Below are 20,942 nucleotides of genomic sequence, written 5' to 3'. Positions count from 1 at the left end.
GTTAAAGAAATAGAATCCCCCTGAGTAACAAATGGTATGAATTTTACAGAATTTGATATTTTATTATACTGCAGTGATTTGACTTTACATTAAACAAACACCTCAGGTTGATAGGAGCTTTTTTTTCACTAAAATTGGAATCTTCTTTATATTTCTGCATTTAATTATAAACATTTGATATTCCATCTTAAACAAGCTGGTTTCAAAGAAGATTAATTACAAATCAAATCAAGGTGGATTTAATTACAAATCAAATTTGTAATTAAATTCCTGATACATTTGTATCTTAATTTACAGTAAGTATAGTGAAACACAAAGTGGGCATATTAAGGAGGGCTATTATAAAGTATTAGGGATGTGCAGCCGGAAAATGTTCGTTGCATTCGTGATAAGTATTCGTCGGGGGTCATTTCCATTGCATTCGGACGTATGGCGGCCCGATACGTTAATACGTGAATTTGTTTTCCGGTTTCCATTAAAGTCAATGGGGGAAGGATTTCCAGCCTATTTTTGGCTGCAGAATTGGGGTTTTATTATCAATTTTGATTAAACTTCTGGGGAGCAATCATCAGAACAACAAAAGAGCTCCAAGGTACTTAGACTGTGGCAAAGTGGCACCAAAGTGGCATCAATAGCCTAAGGCACTGTAAAGGAGCAAAGGGGTACCAGAAGTGGCAAGAGTGCTTTAACAGAGGCACAAAGCAGCAGCGAGAGTGTCAAAAACACACCACAGCTTCAAAAGAGAGCACCGATAACAGATGCATGAACCCTCGAAGGCAGCACGACTGGCAAAGCGGCAAGACAAGTGGCATTGACATCCTAAAGCACAATGAAGGGGGAACATAGCAAGCAGAAAGACTAGCACCATCACACTGAGGAACCATGATAGTGGCAAGAACACCACAAGGAGTTAAGTGAGTCATCTGGTGTGTGGCAGCAAAGCAGAGTGGCAGAAAGCTGATAGGTGCAAGACAGGCTGGCAGAGCAGAGGTAGTCTGGTCCCTGTAGTTTTGATAGGGGCAAGACCGGCTGGTCCAAGAGAGAGTTCCCTTTCCTTTGTGCAGTAAAGGGCTCCCTAGAATGGGTTCGCCCCTAGAGTGGGGTGTTTCTGTTGGTGTCTTGTGAATACCCAGAAGCTACTGACTATACTTGTGCACTTCAGCTGATGACAAAGGAACTTGAAGAGCTCTCAGAAATAAGAAAACTGCTACTCAAGTCCAAATCTACAATATCAACCTATGTTGACTTTGTACCCTACAGTGCCCCTGTAAAGAATGGGAACACAGAGGATGAACTAGAGTAAAACTACCACCAGTTTTCTATAGCACTAGAAACATTAATGTGGCAACTAAGAAACATCTAGGGAAAATGGCCCGTATTAGGAAGGTCATGAAAACTATATCCTAGCTCCAAGCTGGACAGACAGGCACAGCGTTAGAGGTCAAGCCCTGGTAGGGACGTAAAGCCTGAATGGACAGGCACAGCATTAGAGGTTAGGCCCTTGTAGGGACGTAAGGCCTTGACAGGGAACGGATAGGCACAGCATTAGAGGCCAAGCCCTTGTAGGGATGTAAGGCCTGGATGGACAGGCACAGCAGTCGAGGACAGAGATCAATCCCACCTTTGAACACAAGGCCTGGACGGACAGGCAAAGAAATTGAGGCCAAACACTTTTAGGAATACAAGGCCTGGATGGACAGGCACAGCAGTCGAGGACAGAGGTCAATCCCACCTAGGGACATAAGGCCTGGATGAAAAGGCACAGCAATAGAGGACAGAGGTCAATCCCACCTAGGGACATAAGGCCTAGATGAACAGGCAAAGCAATCGAGGTCAAACACTTGTAGAAACATAAGGTCTGGATGGACAGGCACAGCAATAGAGGACAGAAGTCAATCCCACCTAGGGACATAAAGCCTGGACAAGCAGGCAATCAAGGTCAAACACTTGTAGGAATTTAAGGCCTGGACTAACAGGCACAGCAGTCGAGGACAGAGGTCCATGCCACCTAGGGACATAAGGCCTGGACTAACAGGCAAAGTAATCGAGGCCAAACACTTGTAGGAACATAAGGCCTGGACGGACAGGCAAAGCATTCGAGGACAGAGGTCAATCACATCTAGGGACATAGGGCCTGGACCAACAGGCAAAGCAATCGAGGTCAAACACTTGTAGGAACACAAGGCCTGGACAGACAGGCACAGCAATAGAGGACAGAGGTCAATCCCACCTAGGGACATAGGGCCTGGACGAACAGGCAAAGCAATCGAGGTCAAACACTTGTAGGAACATAAGGCCTGGACAGACAGGCAAAGCAATCGAGGTCAAACACTTGTAGGAACATAAGGCCTGGACGGACAGGCAAAGCATTCGAGGACAGAGGTCAATCACATCTAGGGACATAGGGCCTGGACCAACAGGCAAAGCAATCGAGGTCAAACACTTGTAGGAACACAAGGCCTGGACAGACAGGCACAGCAATAGAGGACAGAGGTCAATCCCACCTAGGGACATAAGGCCTGGATGAACAGGCAAAACAATCGAGGCCAAACACTTGTAGGAACATAAGGCCTGGATGGACAGGCACAGCAAAAGAGGACAGAGGTCAATCCCATCTAGGGAAATAAGGCCTGGACGAACAGGCAAAGCAATCGAGGCCAAACACTTGTAGGAACATAAGGCCTGGATGGACAGGCAAAGCAATTGAGGACAGAAGTCAATCCCACCTAGGGACATAAGGCCTGGATGAACAGGCAAAGCAATCGAGGTCAAACACTTGTAGGAACACAAGGCTGGACGGACAGACACAGCAGTCGAGGACAGAGGTCAATCACACCTAGGGAAATAAGGCCTGGACGAACAGGCAAAGCAATCAAGGTCAAACACTTGTAGGAACATAAGGCATGGACTGACAGGCACAGCAATAGAGAACAGAGGCCAATCCCACCTAGGGACATAAGGCTTGGAAGAACAGGCAAAGCAATCGAGGTCAAACACTTGTAGGAACACAAGGTCTGGACGGGCAGGCACAGCAGTCGAGGACAGAGGTCAATCCCACCTAGGGACATAAGGCCTGGACGAAAAGGCAAATCAATCGAGGTCAAACACTTGTAGGAACATAAGGCCTGGACTGACAGGCACAGCAATAGAGGACAGAGGTCAATCCTACCTAGGGACATAAGGCCTGGATGAACAGGCAAAGCAATCGAGGTCAAACACTTGTAGGAACACACGGCCTGGACGGACAGGCACAGCAGTCGAGGACAGAGGTCAATCCCACCTAGGGACATAAGGCCTGGACGAAAAGGCAAATCAATCGAGGTCAAACACTTGTAGGAACATAAGGCCTGGACTGACAGGCACAGCAATAGAGGACAGAGGTCAATCCTACCTAGGGACATAAGGCCTGGATGAACAGGCAAAGCAATTGAGGTCAAACACTTATAGGAACACAAGGCCTGGACTGACAAGCACAGCAATAGAGGACAGAGGTCAATCCCACCTAGGGACATAAGGCCTGGACTGACATGCACAGCAATAGAGGACAGAGGTCAATCCCACCTAGGGACATAAGGCCTGGATAAACAGGCAAAGTAATCGAGGCCAAACACTTGTGGGAACATAAGGCCTGAATGGACAGGCAAAGCAATTGAGGACTGAGGTCAATCCCACCTAGGGACATAAGGCCTGGACTGACACGCACAGCAATAGAGGACAGAGGTCAATCCCACCTAGGGACATAAGGCCTGGATAAACAGGCAAAGCAATCGAGGTCAAACACTTGTAGGAACACAAGGCCTGGACGGACAGGCATAGCAGTCGAGGACATAGGTCAATCCCATCTAGGGACATAAGGCCTGGACGAACAGGCAAAGCAATTGAGGTCAAACACTTATAGGAACACAAGGCCTGGACTGACAAGCACAGCAATAGAGGACAGAGGTCAATCCCACCTAGGGACATAAGGCCTGGACTGACACGCACAGCAATAGAGGACAGAGGTCAATCCCACCTAGGGAAATAAGGCCTGGATAAACAGGCAAAGTAATCGAGGCCAAACACTTGTGGGAACATAAGGCCTGGATGGACAGGCAAAGCAATTGAGGTCAAACACTTGTAGAAACATAAGGCTTAGACTGACAGGCACAGCAATAGAGAACAGAGGTCAATCCTACCTAGGGACATAAGGCCTGGACGAACAGGCAAAGCAATTGAGGTCAAACACTTGTAGGAACATAAGGTCTGGACGGACAGGCACAGCAGTCGAGGACAGAGGTCTATTACACCTAGAGACATAAGGCCTGGACGAACAGGCAAAGCAATCGAAGTTAAACACTTGTAGGAACACAAGGCCTGGATGGACTGGCACAGAAATAGAGGACAGAGGTCAATCCCACCTAGGGAGATAAGGCCTGGACTGACACGCACAGCAATAGAGGACAGAGGTCAATCCCACCTAGGGACATAAGGCCTGGATAAACAGGCAAAGTAATCGAGGCCAAACACTTGTGGGAACATAAGGCCTGGATGGACAGGCAAAGCAATTGAGGTCAAACACTTGTAGAAACATAAGGCCTGGACTGACAGGCACAGCAATAGAGGACAGAGGTCAATCCTACCTAGGGACATAAGGCCTGGACGAACAGGCAAAGCAATTGAGGTCAAACACTTGTAGGAACATAAGGTCTGGACGGACAGGCACAGCAGTTGAGGACAGAGGTCAATTACACCTAGAGACATAAGGCCTGGACGAACAGGCAAAGCAATCGAAGTTAAACACTTGTAGGAACACAAGGCCTGGATGGACTGGCACAGAAATAGAGGACAGAGGTCAATCCCACCTAGGGACATAAGGCCTGGAAAACACTTGATACCCACATTCTCCACTAACTGCAAGGGCTGTTCATCAAGGGCACAGCAATCGAAGACAGAGTCAATCCCACCTAGGGACACAAGCCCTGGATGGACAGGCACAGCAGGTTTTTTGTCTTTATTTATTTATCTTGCTATTTTCAAACATTTCCAGCACTTCATAGTCAATTATACTCAGGTACTGTCGGTATTTCCCTATCCCCAGAGGGCTTACAATCTAAGTCGAACCCTTGTAGGAACACAAGGCCTGGACGGACAGGCAAAGCAGTCGAGGTCACACCCTTGTAGGGACACAAGCCATGGATGGACAGGCACAGCAGGTTTTTTGTCTTTATTTATTTATCCTGCTATTTTCAAATGTTTCCAGTACTTCATAATCAATTACACTCAGGTACTATCAGTATTTCCCTATCCCCAGAGGGCTTACAATCTAAGTCGAACCCTTGTAGGAACATAAGGACTGGACAGTGGATGGTCAGGCACAGTGTTTGAGGTCAGGTACATGTGCTGCAGTGCTTATATTATCTGGAGCACAGGAGGCAGTTGGAGCTGCTGCAAGGCTTTCAATTGATTTCATTCATCTTGCCATTCACAGGGAAAATTTGGAAACCCAAGCAAAGGCAGGTTTACTTTCAAAAACACTAGCATTTCCATCAACTCTGGTGCCAGCCTTGAGTGGTGAGGGCTCATGATATCCCCTGTCATTGAAAAGACACATTCACTGGGCACACTGGTTGGTGGACATGACAGATATCGCTGAGCCACTTTGGCTAGGTGTGGCCAGACAGTGGACTTGTGTGCCCAATATGCCAGCGGATCTGTCTGCATGTTCTCTATTGGCTCTGAGAGATACCGTGACACTGACAGCTGTGTTGGTGACTCCTTTGCTTGGGCGGGCTGAGAGTCACTCATGCCAGCAGCTTTCTCTCTCGCCTGTTGCACAACAGATACATTTTTATGGGCAACATGCCTTGGGCATTCTGAAGTGGAGGAGGAGGTACTATCTGTCGTTGACACATTGCTGCTCCTGCTTGGGCTAGCAGCACAACTCTCTGAAGTGCCTGCTGTTTCCACCTCAGCTTCAAGCCTAATCTGTTTCTGCCTATGGCACTCCTGTTCACGGACTTTTGCTAATAGCAAGTCCACCAATAAGAGACAATCGTACTGTAGGGCGAGTTTCCCTTTCACATGGGGATCACAGACTGGCGAGCATGTATGTGTTCTGTTCTGTTAAAGGCCTTAATCTCTCTTTCACCTGCTACTGCAAAACGTCCAGACAATGCAGCACCTCAACTGTCATTCCCTCTTCCTGTTTAAAGGCCTCCAAACATTCATCCAGGAGATGAACTATAGGGATGATGTCAGCCAAGGTGGCACTTCTGTAACTCAGCTCCTCCATGACATCCTTGAAGGGCTGCAGGATTTTTACCAGCTGACTCATGACTAACCAATCATGATGCCCTAGGGGATTCTGCACACCTATGTCCATTGTACCAGAAAGTTCATGAAGGGGTGTCTGCAGCTCCACTAACCTCTCCAGCATCATAAAGGTGGAATTCCACCGGGTGGCAATGTCTTGAATGAGACGCTTGTGAGGCATCTCCAAATCAGTCTGTTTTTGTCGGAGAACCTGCCCCGCCTTGACACTTCTGTGGAAGTGCGCTGCTATGTTCCTGCACTACTGTATTAACCTATGCAGGTATTGATTCTCTTTGTCATTGGAATCCAACCCCAGAGCTGACTTCACTACCAGGTGCAGAGTGTGTGCAAAATATTGGATGTTCTTAAAGCGCCTGTTGTTTATTGCCTTAACCATGTTTGCACCATTGTCTGTGACAAAGAACCCTGCCTGAGTTTTCCTGTCTCGCTGGTGTAGTTGCCAGCCCTCAGCATCTGTCTGATGCATGCTAGAATATTGGCTGCGGTATGGGCCTGGTCCGTCAGGTGGGTGTGCAGTAAAGCCCACCTCCACCCTGATACTCGTTCAGTAATAGAGCTGCTGGCTGCCCCTGCCTCAGCCATGTTCCACCAGTGTACTGTCAGAGAGAGGTAAGAGTGTGCAGCATTCATGGCAGTCCAGATATCGCAGGTGAAATGCACTCTTCCCTCTGCCTTAGCTAGCAGCACATGCATGTGACTGCGACACTCCTGGTACAGGCTGGGGATGACCTTTCTACTAAATGTGGTTCTGGAGGGGACTTTGTAATTTAGAAGTACGACCTTCAGAAAATGCATGAAACCCACATTCTCCACTAACTACAAGGGCTGGTCATCAAGGGCAATCATTTCCCCAATGGTCCTGGTTACAACTTTTGAGGCTGCCTGCCACCTAGCCCTGGATAGCGTTACCGCACTCCACCCCATTTCCTCCATGGTGGATTGTCGCTTCTGCCACATGTCAGGGGGTTGCTGGCCTGCCACCTGACTGCTAGAAGGGGATGAGGGTGTGGGCTGACTCTGCTGCTTTCAACCACTGCACACTGCTTGGAAGGGGTCCCGCGACTGGTACTGCTACCATCCCCAGATGGCAGTAATCTTGTTGGGTGTTGCCTCTTCATATGATGGTTCATGCCAAAATTAGATAGATGTCCCATTTGCTTGCCTCTGCTAATATCCCTGGCAAAGTAATTACACCGAGAAAAACGCGGGTCTTCCATCTCTTTAAAGTGGCTCCAGATCGCAGAAGTCTTCATGATCCTCCCCTCTCTAAAGCCTTGGGGGTGGAAGCTGTCACTGGAGCTGAGGTAGTGGGTGCACCCTGAGAAGCAATGTCAGGGGGAGCCTCAGTCACCCTCTGTGCCTGTGCTGACTGCTCTTCCTCCTCCTCCTCATCACTTTCATCTCTCCCCTGCTGCACTGAAGTGGAGGCTAAGACAGGACTAACTGATCCTCCCGAAGATTCTTCACCTATTACTTCTTCTGTTTCTGATGAGAATCCCACACAAGAAGATTCCTCATCTGAATCAGAAGCAAACAGTGACTGCGCTACCTTGTCAACGCTAAGTGTTATTCGAGACTTCTGTCCCCCTGCTGCTTTTGGGTGTCTACATTTTGTCTGGCTTGACTCTGCCTTTCTTTCCCTCACCTCCAAAACTACAGGGCCAGAAACATGTGGTGGCGATGGTGATGCATCATGGTCAGATTTCATTTTTTTTGGAATGGAACTGCCAGCCCCTACAAAGAGTTTAGATTGCGACCGGTGCCTTTTTAACTGTACTGGTGGTGTTGCACTAGTGTCTTTTGAAGTGCCTCCTCTGCCAGTCCCAATCACTTGACTATATCTAACTTTTCCTGACATTATGGATTTAATGTCACTGAGTAGTGCCTACCACTGCCTACTATCACGGTGTCTGGCTGTGCACTAATATATTTATTTATTTTTAGTTTTTATAGTGGTGTGCACACAGACGCTGCTTGCTTGTAAGCACAAAAGAGGCAGACCCCCTGGGCACTTGACTGCACAGACCCACCCAATAATTAGGTTCAGTCTGTTAATAATACCCACTGTACACTGTCACGGTGCCTGGCTGTGCACTAATGTGTGTGGTGTGCACACAGACGCTGCTTGCTTGTAAGCACAAAAGAGACAGACCCCCTGGGCACTTGACTGCACAGACCCACCCAATAATTAGGTTCAGTCTGTTAAAAATACCCACTGCCCACTGTCACGGTGCTTGGCTGTGCACTAATGTGTGTGGTGTGCACACAGATGCTACTTGCTTGTAAGCACAAAAGAGGCAGACTCCTTGGGTACTTGACTGCAGAGACCCACCCAATAATTAGGTTCAGTCTGTTAAACTACCCACTACCCACTGAAGACCAGTGCACTGAGAGACTAAGTGACTTGAATTAAAAAAACTCAGTTTAAAAAAGCTGGAATTTTTTTTTTAAATAATATCTCTCTCCCAGCCAGCCACAACACCCTAATGGTGGTGAGTGCTAGCTGCTTCTCTTCCTGGCACAGCTTCTCTTCTCAGTCAGATCACCTAAATAAACAGCTTGAAAGAAACAGGCTAGCTGATACTGGCACTGCAGCAAAATAAAGAATAATTAGCTTTTTCTTTCCTTAACTAGCCTATCTCTCAGTGCAGCCTCCTCTTACACCAAGCCCACCTCCCCACAGCATCGCTGGAAATAAAATGTGTGGCTCTCCTCGTGCTGATCTTTATATAGTGCTGGCTCATCAGTAAAATCGACAGAGAGCACTGAATGACAACGCAATTGGCTGCATTCAGTGCATTTCACAAAATTTCAGTGCGGATACGCTGCATTCCTGTATCCATGCCGACCTGTCCGACCCTTTCCTGTGAGTCACTGTGACTCACAGGTAAGAGTCAGACAGGCCGGCATGGATACCGGAATGTAGGGCATGGGCGCTGCCATTTTGTGAAAATCCCAAGCTAGCTAGTAGCTAATGGGGGCGAAGAAAAGCGTGCGCCACAGGGCGCACCGAATTAAACGGATAATAAGTTACATACGTGGGGAGTCGCGATGCGTTTTGCCTCCCCACATATATAACGAATATGGCAATATACATTGCTGATCACCAATAAGGCGAAAACGAATGCACACCCCTATAAGGTATGACTGGAGGTGTAAGGAGAATTGTATTAGTGAACTAAGTAGCAATATGGGTCTACCAGATGGCTTAGAGAGCTTAGAGAGCTTAGAGAGCCAAGGCAACAGAAGATACCATAGTCCAGATGCATTGGGAAAAAGCAGACACTGGGAGGCAGATTTTATAAATTTGCGCGAGCGCGTACTTTTGTTCGCACACCAGGCGCGAACAAAAGTATGCTGGCTTTTATAAGATACGCGCGTAGCCGCGCCTATCTTATAAAATCTGGGGTCGGCGCGCACAAGGGGGTGCACATTTGTGCAACCTGCGTGCGCTGAACCCGGCACGCGCTGCCTGTTCCTTCCGAGGCCGCTACGAAATCGGAGCAGCCTCGGAGGGAACTTTCTTTCCACCCCCAGCACCTTCCCCTCCCTTCCCCTACCTAACCCACCCCCCCGGCCCCATCTAAACCCCCCCCCCCACCTTATGTTGGCAGATTTACGCTGCTGAAAGCAGACATAAATCTGCGCGCGCCAGCGGGCTGCTGGCGCGCCATCACCCGACCCGGGGGCTGGTCTGGAGGCCTCGACCATGCCCATGGTCCCGCCCCGAACCGCCCCCTGACCCCCGGACATGCCCCGGACACGCCCCTTCCCCACCCCTTCCCCACCCCTTTTACGAAGCCCCGGGACTTACGCGCGTCCCGGGGCTGTGCGCGCATCGGTGGCCTATGCAAAATAGGCGCGCTGGCGCGCGAGGGCCCTGCGCGCGTAAATCCGGCTGGATTTACGCGCGCAGAGCATTTAAAATCCGGCCCCTAGTGCAAAGGATTAAGAGGAAGTCAACCGGGGTTGATGATGAGGTTTAATGATCAAGTTCCAGTAGGCAAGTAATACAATGGAGTCTCTGTCACTGTTTTCTTCATACTTGTCACAATTTTTTAAGTGAATTTAGAGAGCAAAGGCTTAATTCTTTTCCTGAAGAAAAGGTAAGATGTCTCAGGGTATAGAGATAGTGGTAAATTGTTCCATAGTTTTGGGGCACAGCAGTGTAGAGTCTGGTGCAAGTTAACCTGGTAGAAGGCAGAGGGGAAAAGGAAAGAAGGCCCATTTGGAAAGAATGACATTATTTTATGGGAGTGTAGGAGAGCAGGAGCTGGGAGAGATACTCAGGGGTCATGTTGTTTAAATAACTGATGACGAAACAAAGAGTTTTCAATTGTATTCTGTATTTGATGAACTGCCAATGCAATTGACTTAAGATTGGTCTTATTGTCAGTTGCTTTGGCCTTTACCAGAATTCTAGCAGCTCTATGAGTTGGAGGCATTTGAGATTTTATTGTAAGATTCCATGGAATAGAGAATTACGTAGTCTGTGGCTGGTTATTAATGCATGTATTATGGTGGCAATGTTGTGTTAATTGAAATAGTCGTGAAGTTGGCTAATCTGGTACAGATATATATTTTCCATCTGCTATCATTCCCTCCCCTAGTTACACCATGCTGTGTAAATCCAATCCTTTTAGATTTTGTAAATTAAGTAGGATTAGAATTAGCTGGAATTTGGATAGGAGATTACCTGGGAGGACCAGATGCTGCAGTACCTGCCAAAAAAATCACAGTCATATGGTGGGCCATGCTCACCAAAGTCTGTTTCAGCTAAGGCAGGCAAGGTACATCAAAGCATACCACCACTGTTCCTTCAAACATGACAAAGTTGCATTATCACATTTAAAATTATCAAATTGAAAGGCAGACGAAATTTAATTCAGACAAGTGCAATGTGAAGAACATAGGGAAAATAATCCAAACAACGTTGCTGGTTTCCTTATAAGGAGTTAACACGGAGGAAAGGCATCTCAGAGTCACAGTGAACAATATGTTGATATCCTCAGCTCAGAGAATTATTTGGAAAGAAATGGAAAGTAAAACTGAACATATCATAATGCCTTTGTTTGGTGTGACAGTACCTTGAGTATTGTTTGGTGTGACAGTACCTTGAGTATTGTGTGCAGTTCTGGTCCAGATGCCAGCTCTGTGGGTGCTTAAGCACCCCCAATATTGAGTATCCTCCTTCACTGTGACCAGTGAGGGGTAATTTATGTTGAGTTTAGCACACTCAACAATTTTGAAAAGTTGGCGTCTATGGTTCTAGTCGCCTAATCTCAAGAAAGATATAGTAGAAGTAGAACTGGTACAGATAAGGGCAGAAAAAATGATAGAAGGGATGGAAGAGTTCCCTTATGAAGAAAGGCTAAACAAGTTAGGGCTTTTCAGCTTGAAGAAGAGACGACCTAGAAGAGATATGATAAAGGTTTATAAATCATAAGTAGAATGGAGCAGGTAAAATAGTTATTTACTGTTTTAAACAGTACTAGGACTAGGGGGACACTCCATGTAAATAGAAGATAGCAGATTTAAAACAAATTGGAGAAAAAATGTTTTCAATCAACAAACAAAGTTGTGGAAATTGCTGCTAAAGGACATGATCCAGGCATCTTGCATAGCTGGGTTTAAAAGAGGTTAGGATAAGTTCCTAGAGGAAAAGTCCATGAACAATTATTAGCAAGATACACTTGGAAAAAGCCAGTGCTTATCACTGGGAGTGAGCAACAAGGAATATACTCTTCAGGATATGCTGGGTTCTTGTGACTCAGACTGGTCTCTGGGTTCGATGGAACTTTTGTCTCACCTAAAATGGCACTTCTTATGTTCTTATGATGTCATCCCATCCCATAAGAATTGCCATACTGGGTCAGACCAAAGGTCCATCAAGCCCAGTATCCTATTTCCAACAGTGGCCAATCCAAGTCACAAGTACCTGGCATATATTTGAACATTAAATAAATCTCAAGCTACTATTGCTTATTAATTAAAAGCAGTTTATAGATTTTTACTCTAGAAACTTATCCAAACCTTTTTTAAACCCAATTACAATAACTGCTAGGGATGTGAATCGTTTTTGAACGATTAAAATTATCGTCAGATAATTTTAAAATCGTCCAAAATTGTTAGAGTGCACGATACAATACAAATGCCCCCGATTTATCGTCAGGGGCATTTGTATTGTATCGTTAAATAGGGCGCGGGAAAACCGGCACACCAAAAAAACCCTAAAACCCAACCCGAACCTTTAAAACAAATCCCCCACCCTCCCGAACCCCCCCCCCAAATGTTTTAAATTACTTGGGGTCCAGTGGGGGGTCCCAGTGCGATCTTCAGCTCGCCCGTATGACATAGTGAGGGCAAAGGTAGCGCCGGCGCCATTTTGAAGATTGGCAATATGGCCCGCGTGCAGGAAGTCGCTCCCGGACCCCCGCTGGATTTTGGCAAGTCTTGTGGGGGTCAGGAGGCCCCCCCAAGTTGGCCAAAAGTCCCTGGGGGTCCAGCGGGGGTCCGGGGGCGATCTCCTGCACACGTGACGTCGGGAGCCAGGAACCAAAATGGCGCCAGCGCTACCTTTGCCCTGTCACATGATAAGGGCAAAGGGCCACCGGCACCATTTCTCTTAACGCAGCCATGGCCAGAGAGCTGAAAATCACGCCGGGACCCCCCCACTGGACCCCAGGTAATTTAAAACATTTTGGGGGGGTTCGGGAGGGTGGGGGATTTGTTTTAAAGGTTCGGGGTGGGTTTTAGGGTTTTTTGGTGTGCCGGTTTTCCCGCCCTCCCCCGATTTACGATTTTTAACAAAAAAAAAACACGACGATCAGATTTCCCTCCCCCCCCCAGCCAAAATCGATCGTTAAGACGATCGATCACATGATTCACACCCCTAATAACTGCTATAACCACATCCTCCAGCAATGAATTCCAGAGCTTAACTATGCACTGAGTGAAAACGAATTTTCTTCCATTCTTTTTAAATGAGCTGCTTGCTAACTTCATGGAGTGCCCCTAGTCCTTCCATTATTTGAGAGAGTAAATATCCAATTTATATTAACTTTTTCAAGTCTTTTCATGATTTTGTAGACCTCTATCACATCCCCACTCAGTCATCTCTTCTCCAAATTGAACAGCACTAACCTCCTTAGTCTTACTTCAAAGGGCAGCTCTTCCAAGCCACTTATGTTGGTCGTCCTTCTCTGTAATTTCTCCAGTGCAACTAAATCCTTTTTGAGATATGGTGACCAGAGTTGCACACAATATTCAAAATGTGGTCTCACCATGGAGTGATACAGAGGCATTATGACATCCATCATTTTATTTGCCATGCCCTTCCTAATAATTCCTAACATTCTGTTTGCTTTTTTGATCGCCACAGCACACTGAGCCGAGGATTTCAATGTATTATCCACTATGATGCCTAGATCTTTTTCTTGGGTGGTAACTAAGATAGAACCTAACATTGTGCAACTACAGCAAGGGTTATTTTTCCCTATATGCATCACTTTGCACATGTCCACATTAAATTTCATCTGCCATTTGGAAGCCCAATTTTCCAGTCTTGCAAAGTCCTCCTGCAATTTATCGCAATCCACTTGAGATTTAACTACTCTGCATAATTGTGTCTTCCTCAAATTTGATCACCTCACTCTTTGAACCTCTTTCTAGATCATTTATAAATAAATTAAAAAGCACTGGTCCAAGTACAGATTCCTGAGGCACTCCACTGTTTACCTTTTTCCCACTGTGAAAGCAGACCATTTAATCCTACTCTGTTTCCTGTCTTTTAACCAGTTTGCAATCCACAAAAGGACATCGCCTCCTATCCTAATGCTTTTTAGTTTTCTTAGAAGTCTCTCAAGCAGGACTTTGTCAAATGCCTTCTGAAAATCCAAATACACCACATCTACCGGTTCACTTTTGTCCAGATGTTTATTCACCCCTTCAAAAAAATGTAGGAGATTTGTGAGGCAAGACTCCCCTTGGGTAAATTCATGCTGGCTGTGTCCCATTAAACCATGTCTCTCTAAATGCTTTGTGATTTTAGTCTTTAAAACAGTTTCCATGATTTTTCTTGGCACTGAAGTCAGGCTCACTGGTCTATAGTTTCCCAGATCACCCCTGGAGCCTTTTTTTAAATATTGGTGTTACATTGGCCATCTTCCAATCTTCAGGTATAACGGATGATTTTAATAAAAGGTTACAAATTAATTGAAATAGATCTGAAATTTCATTTTTTAATTCTTTCAGAACACTGGGGTATATGCCATCTGGTCCAGGTGATTTACTACTCTTCACTTTGTCAATCTAGCTTACCACATCTTCCAGGTTCACCATGATTTGGTTCAGTTCATATGAATCATCACTCATGAAAACCGTCTCCAGAATGGGAATCTCCCCAATATCCTCTCCAGTAAACACCAAAGCAATCATTTAATCTTTCCACAATGGCCTTTACCCCCTCGATCATCTAACTGTCCAACCGATTCCCTCACAGATGTTCTGCTTTGGAAATATTTTAAAAAGTTTTTATTGTGAGTTTTTGTCTCTACGGCCAATTTCTTTTCAAATTCTTAGCCTGTTTTATCAATGTCTTACATTTAACTGTGTTATCAATGTCTTACATTTAACTTGCCAATGCTCATGCTTAATCCTATTTTCTTCTGATGGATCCTTCTTCCAATTTTTGAATGAAGATCTTTTGGCTAAAATAGTCTCTTTTACCTCACATTTTAGCCATGCTGGCAATCATTTGACCTTCCGTCCACCTTTCTTAATGTGAGGAATACTGATGTTTTTCTATTATTTTTCATTATGATAAAAACTGAAACATTCCATAGAAAAAATAAAATAAAAACTAAAAATGAAGGTCCCTATCTATTCATTAGATGTTCCTTCTATTAGGTTTTAGAGATGAGCTTCGTTTTTTTCTACCTGGTCGTTTTTTGAGAAAATTTACTATAACACATTAAATACAATCCCCCCCCCCCCCACCACCATCCCGATCCCTCCCCAAGCCTTACTAACATCCCTGGTGGTCCAGCGGGGTCCCGTGAATGATTTCTCCCTCCATGCCGTCGGGCTTTTGGGCCTGCCTCGCATCAAAATGGCGCCGATAGCCTTTGACCTACTATGTCACAGGGGCTACCGGTGCCATTGGTCAGCCCCTGTCACACGGTAGGAGCAATGGATGGTTGGCACCATCTTGTGCTCCTACCATGTGACAGGGGCTGACCAATGGCACCGGTAGCCCCTGTGACATAGTGAGGGCAAAGGCTATCGGTGCCATTTTTATTACTGGCAGCCGATGGCGAGATCGCTCCCGGACCCCCGCTGGACCACCAGGGACTTTTGACAAGTCTTGTGGGGGACAGGATGGTCCCCCAAGACTTGCCAAAAGCACAACATGGCGCCCGCCATCCATTGCTCCTACCATGTGACGGGGCTGACCAATGGCACCGGTAACCCCTGTGACATAGTAGGTCAAAGGCTATCGGCACCATTTTGATGCGAGGCAGCCCCAAAAGCCCGATGGCACGGAGGGAGAAATTGCTCATGGGACCCCGCTGGACCACCAGGGATGTTAGTAAGTCTTCGGGAGGGATCGGGATGGTGGTGCGGGGTTGTATTATAAAAACATAGAAACATAGAAATGACAGCAGAAGAAGACCAAATGGCCCATCCAGTCTGCCCAGCAAGCCTCACTCATTTTTTCTCTCATACTTATCTGTTTCTCTTAGCTCTTGGTTCTATTTCCCTTCCACCCCCACCATAAATGTAGAGAGCGGTGATGGAGCTGCATCCAAGTGAAATATCTAGCTTGATTAGTTAGAGGTAGTAGGGGTAGTAACCGCTGCAATAAGCAAGCTACACCCATGCTTATTTGTTTTTACCCAGATTATGTTATACAGCCCTTATTGGTTGTTTATCTTCTCCCCTGCCGTTGAAGCCGGGAGCTATGCTGGATATGCGTGAAGTATCAGTTTTTTTCTTCTCCCCTGCCGTTGAAGCAGAGAGCTATGCTGGATATGCATCGAAAGTGAAGTATCAGGCACATTTGGTTTGGGGTAGTAACCGCCGTAACAAGCCAGCTACTCCCCGCTTTGTGAGTGTGAATCCTTTTTTCTTCTCCCCTGCCATTGGATTATATTATATATATATATATATATATATATATATATATATATAATATTATAGTAAATTTTAATGCTTGGGGTGGTTTTTTATTTAAAAAAAATAAAATGTGCCCTTCCCCCTGTACAATCCCGAAAAACTAATTTTCCTCGTAGTTCGGGGAAAATCAGTTTTGGGGTTCGTGGACCCCGACCCACGACGAATTAGGCAATTTCATTGAAATTGCCTAATTCGTGATAAACAAAGCTCATCTCTATTTGGCTTCCCTTTTAACTTTGTACTAACTCATAAGAGGTTCTATTAAGTCCAGTATCCTGTTTCCAACAGTGGCCAATCCAGGTCACAAGTACCTGGCAGGATCCCAAACAGCAATATATCCCATGATGCTAACACCAGGGATAAATAGTGGCTTTTCCTAACTTTGTTTCTGATAATGGCCAAGCCAGGTCACAAGTACCTGGGCGGATCCCAAAAAATAGGTCCAATCCTGTTGCGCTCGGGGGTGGACCCCTGGCCTGTGGCAGTGCGGAGATCAACCACAGGGGGCGGAGCTCGAGAGGAGACAGACGCAGTGTTGATCTTCACCACTGGAAGCCCATGGTCGCCCCAGGAGGAGCCCGTAGGGACCCGGGCTGCTGGGACTTAGATGGGCCTTGCAGGGTCTCCTGGGAGTGTCAGAGTTCGGCGTGCCCACAGAGGCAGGAGGAGCGCTCTCGGGTTCGAGGCTAGGAACAGGTTGGAGATAGGCAAACCAGAAGAGCATTGGTGATGACAAGGCTAGGGACAGAGCCAGAATCAAGCAAGGTCAGACAGGAAAGGTCAAAGTCCAGGAATCAGTCTGAGGAGTGGTCAACAAAGCAAGGGTCAAGATCCAGAGGTCAGGTAAGGTCAAGAACAGATTGAGGATGTAGGCAGGCAGCAGGCAGGCAGATGAGTCAGAAACAAGCTGGGGTCTTTACCAGAAAGGTAGTTCGAGGTAAGACCGGGAAGACGAACAACGAAGACAGGAACAAGCAGGCAAGGAAGCAGGTACAAGCAGGAACGGAACTGAAACAGAAGGATCCTGGAACGAGACTAGGAACAAGCAAGCAGGAACACGAGCAAGGGCAATCTCAGGAACAAACCAAACTGATTGCCAAGGCAAGGAAGTGAGGCCAGGAACTTCATTTTAACATCCATTCAATCAGTGTGCGCCGCGGAACTAGGACCCGCCCTTAAACCCATATCAGGGTGGCTGGTCCTCGCGCGCGTAGGGGCTGTTGAGATGCCGAGGCCCGGCATGCGAGTAAAGGCCTGGCGACTGCGGGACGCCGGGGCCTAGTCGGGCTTGCGAGAGCCACGAGGGAGACAGGACCGGGACCAGCTGGGTGACCCCGAAGGTGGGTGGTCTTGCGGGGGGGGACGGGGGGGGGGGACGGACGACTGCGGGGAAGGCACATAACAAATCCTTCTAAAGGAGTTAGAATTGTTTTATAGAATGGTGCCTTCTTTACACTTAGGTTAAATTAACTTTGAGAACACTATCACCAACATTTATATTAGCATTATTGCCACATGGCTATTCCCTCCTTTCCTTTACCAATATAGCTGTGCCATGCGTGAGCCTATCAAAAGATATATATTTAATATTTACAGTTTAGAGGTCTAATAGTTTCATTGGTTCTGGAGATAAATGCAATCTTTGGAGGTTTCAGTCTCTTTTAATGGACTAACCAAAAAACGATTGTGCAGAGAGGTGGCATGTGAAATTGCAAAACATATGTACTGCAACACAATGTTATGCTGCTTTTTTATAATAAGTATCAGAAGCTACAAACACCATATCTAATACAGATAACAGCTGGCATTTCTATTTCATACTATACTGTATGTAATATGGTAAACACCAATGCAATACTTCATTTCAGCAAACTATTTCTATCATCGTGTATGCTGTCAAATGTGGTCTTAGTTTTTAAATTTCTCTCATACAGGCCAGAATGAGAAGTAAATATCTATACAGCTCCCTGAACATACCAAAAAATACTCTATCAGCATAAAAATGATAGCTTTAGAACTTGGTCCCAGCTAGGCTGTCAAATCAGTTCAATCTGTTCTTTCACAATATTATTCACTGACTATCAATCATTTAATGGCATTATCAAAAGAGGATATGCACAGCACACACATCCACATTGGAAGTCACACATCCTCAAGTTGGGAAATCCTATGGCTCATCCTTGTCAACAAACAGAGAGCCAAAGCCAAACCACACTGCCTCTCTAGCACAGACCCTCCTGCACACTGATGTAGCACATCACTGGTGTCAAGCAGCCACAAGAAACTTACGTTAGTAGCACACCGGCCACTTTAAGCTTGCAAGAGAGTCATGGTGTGCATTCATCATTTGTCTGAAGGCCAAAAGCCCCCTCTTCCCCAGTATAAAGCTTCCCCTGCAAGGAACAGCAAGGATGCAAACCTTGCACAGGAGAAGTTGGCAGGTCAGTTCTTATTTCTGTGAGCAGGTGAGCTGCATTACATATGCTAGAAACTAAAAAAAAAATGCAGCCACAGTCCCATATTGCCAAAGGCAAAATAAAATACCAACTAGCCCTATATGTCGAAGTCTCCAGAGGGTTGATGGGATGGTGTATAGTAAGGGAGCAGGGTTCGTGCCCACTGGCACAGAGGTATTTACTGCCCATGTGCATCCAGAAGAGCACAATGCCATCACTGAGCACCGGGTTAGGCCCCTTGAAACTGTACTTGTACTCGAAGTAGCAGAGTGGCAAGGGAATCTGCATGCTGCCCCTGGGTCCCAACTCCGGTGGAGAGGAAGAGCAGCAGCAGAGGTGGCATCCCCCCCCCCAAAAAAAAACAAAAAACAAAACAAACAACAACTGACAAACACTAGCTTCTTCCTAAGAAAAACAAAAACGCTGACACACATCCGCTGAAAGGATACTGTCGATTATTGGTGCGCCCCCCAGTGGCATAGCCAGAACACATTTTTGGGGTGGGCTCAAGGTTAACATGGATGTGTGTAGGCATAGAGGTCTGAGACCTACTAGCTGTATTCTTATTGATAAATAATACCTTTTACTACACCCTACAGCGGCATTCTAAGTAGTTTACAACAGCCATTATATGCATTACTATTCCACTATCAGTTGTTAGTAAAGTTAAGCGGTAAACAACAATCAGCTTCCAGTGTATTTAAAGATTGTCTTAACAACACTCAGGGCCTTGTAATAATGTCTCTCTCTTCCAATAGGGAATCTTAGAACTCAGAGAGACAGAGAAAGAACTGTATGGTAAGTTTGAATATCAAGTCTGTGAAATTGAGGGTCACTCATGAACTTCTCAGGGAGAAGCTCAGCCCAGGGGTTATTACTTGTTTTGCTAGAGATGCTGCTTTAATACATGTCATCACTGTACTAACCTTTGGAGAGGATTCCATTAATTTACTGTTCCTACGGTCCCAACCTGCACCATCGAGAAACAGGCCGTAAACATAAACCCCTCCAATGTCAGAAGGAGGAGGGCCATTGACATCCTCCTTCATCATCCTGGTCACATCATTATGTAAAATGACACTGTCGAGAGCCCAGCCTTTTGTTAGATTCATGCGTGTCGTCTCCTGCCTCATGGCTGTCAAAAAGCCCTGTATGAAAAGAAAAAAAGGAAAAATTGCATTTGTTTTATACTATAAAATAACACCTGTAAAACAGTACTTGCCTAATTATCAAAAATTGGATATAAAAATATTTTATTATGTACATCCATTGCACCTGAAGGTGAAATCCACCTTTTACAATGAACCAAAAATGAGAAACTTACCATTTTGTGTTTCTTTTAAAAAAAAAGGACTAGAATTTTGTTTTATTCTTTAAATATCAAGTACCCTCCTTCTGTTTTCATACTCCTTGGTCCCATTTGACTTTTGCTTCTGGAGTAAAGATGTGTATTTAAGCTCACTAAAAGTGAGAGTAGGGAGGATGCTGCTAACTACAGACCAGTTTAATCTAACTTCAGTGATGGGTAAATTAATGAACTCCCTATTAAAGGAGAGAATATGGGTGTATCTTGAAGCCAGCAGATTACAGGATTCAAGGCCACATGTTTCTTTCTTTACCAGAGGGAGGTCTTCTCAAACAAATCAAATAAATTATCTTGGTTAGGCAGTCAAAGAATTAAATCAGGGCATTATGCTGGATCTAGTGTACTTAAATTTCCATAAGTCATTTGACATTATTTCACAGAGAAGAATCATAAACAAGCTGAGCAGCCTAGTGGTAGGTCCTAAGGTGGTAGACTCAATTAGAAATGGTTTACATGGTAGACTGCACAAAGTAATGGCAAATAGAATTCATTCCAAGGAAAGGAGAAGGTTATCAGTATAGTGCTTCAAAAAATAAATCTTGATTCCATGTTTGTTGAATATTTTGATAAATGGTATTTCAGAGAGACTAATATGAAAGATTTTTTTTTTTTTTTTTTGCATGTAGGCTAGG

General features: G+C 45.6%; 1 protein-coding gene across 1 annotated transcript in view; it reads right to left on the bottom strand.

Moving 5' to 3' along the window:
- Positions 1-20,942, bottom strand: part of LOC115083294 (dynein heavy chain 5, axonemal-like) — a 1,259,434-nt gene that overhangs the window by 26,187 nt on the left and 1,212,305 nt on the right. The window contains exon 68 of the mRNA XM_029587102.1: positions 19,871-20,092. Within this exon, the coding sequence (XP_029442962.1) occupies positions 19,871-20,092 (222 nt within the window). The remainder of the gene's footprint in view (positions 1-19,870; positions 20,093-20,942) is intronic.

Source organism: Rhinatrema bivittatum, chromosome 2 (assembly GCF_901001135.1).
Source record: "Rhinatrema bivittatum chromosome 2, aRhiBiv1.1, whole genome shotgun sequence".
NCBI lineage: Eukaryota > Metazoa > Chordata > Amphibia > Gymnophiona > Rhinatrematidae > Rhinatrema > Rhinatrema bivittatum.
This window is presented reverse-complemented; position numbering and strand designations above follow the sequence as displayed.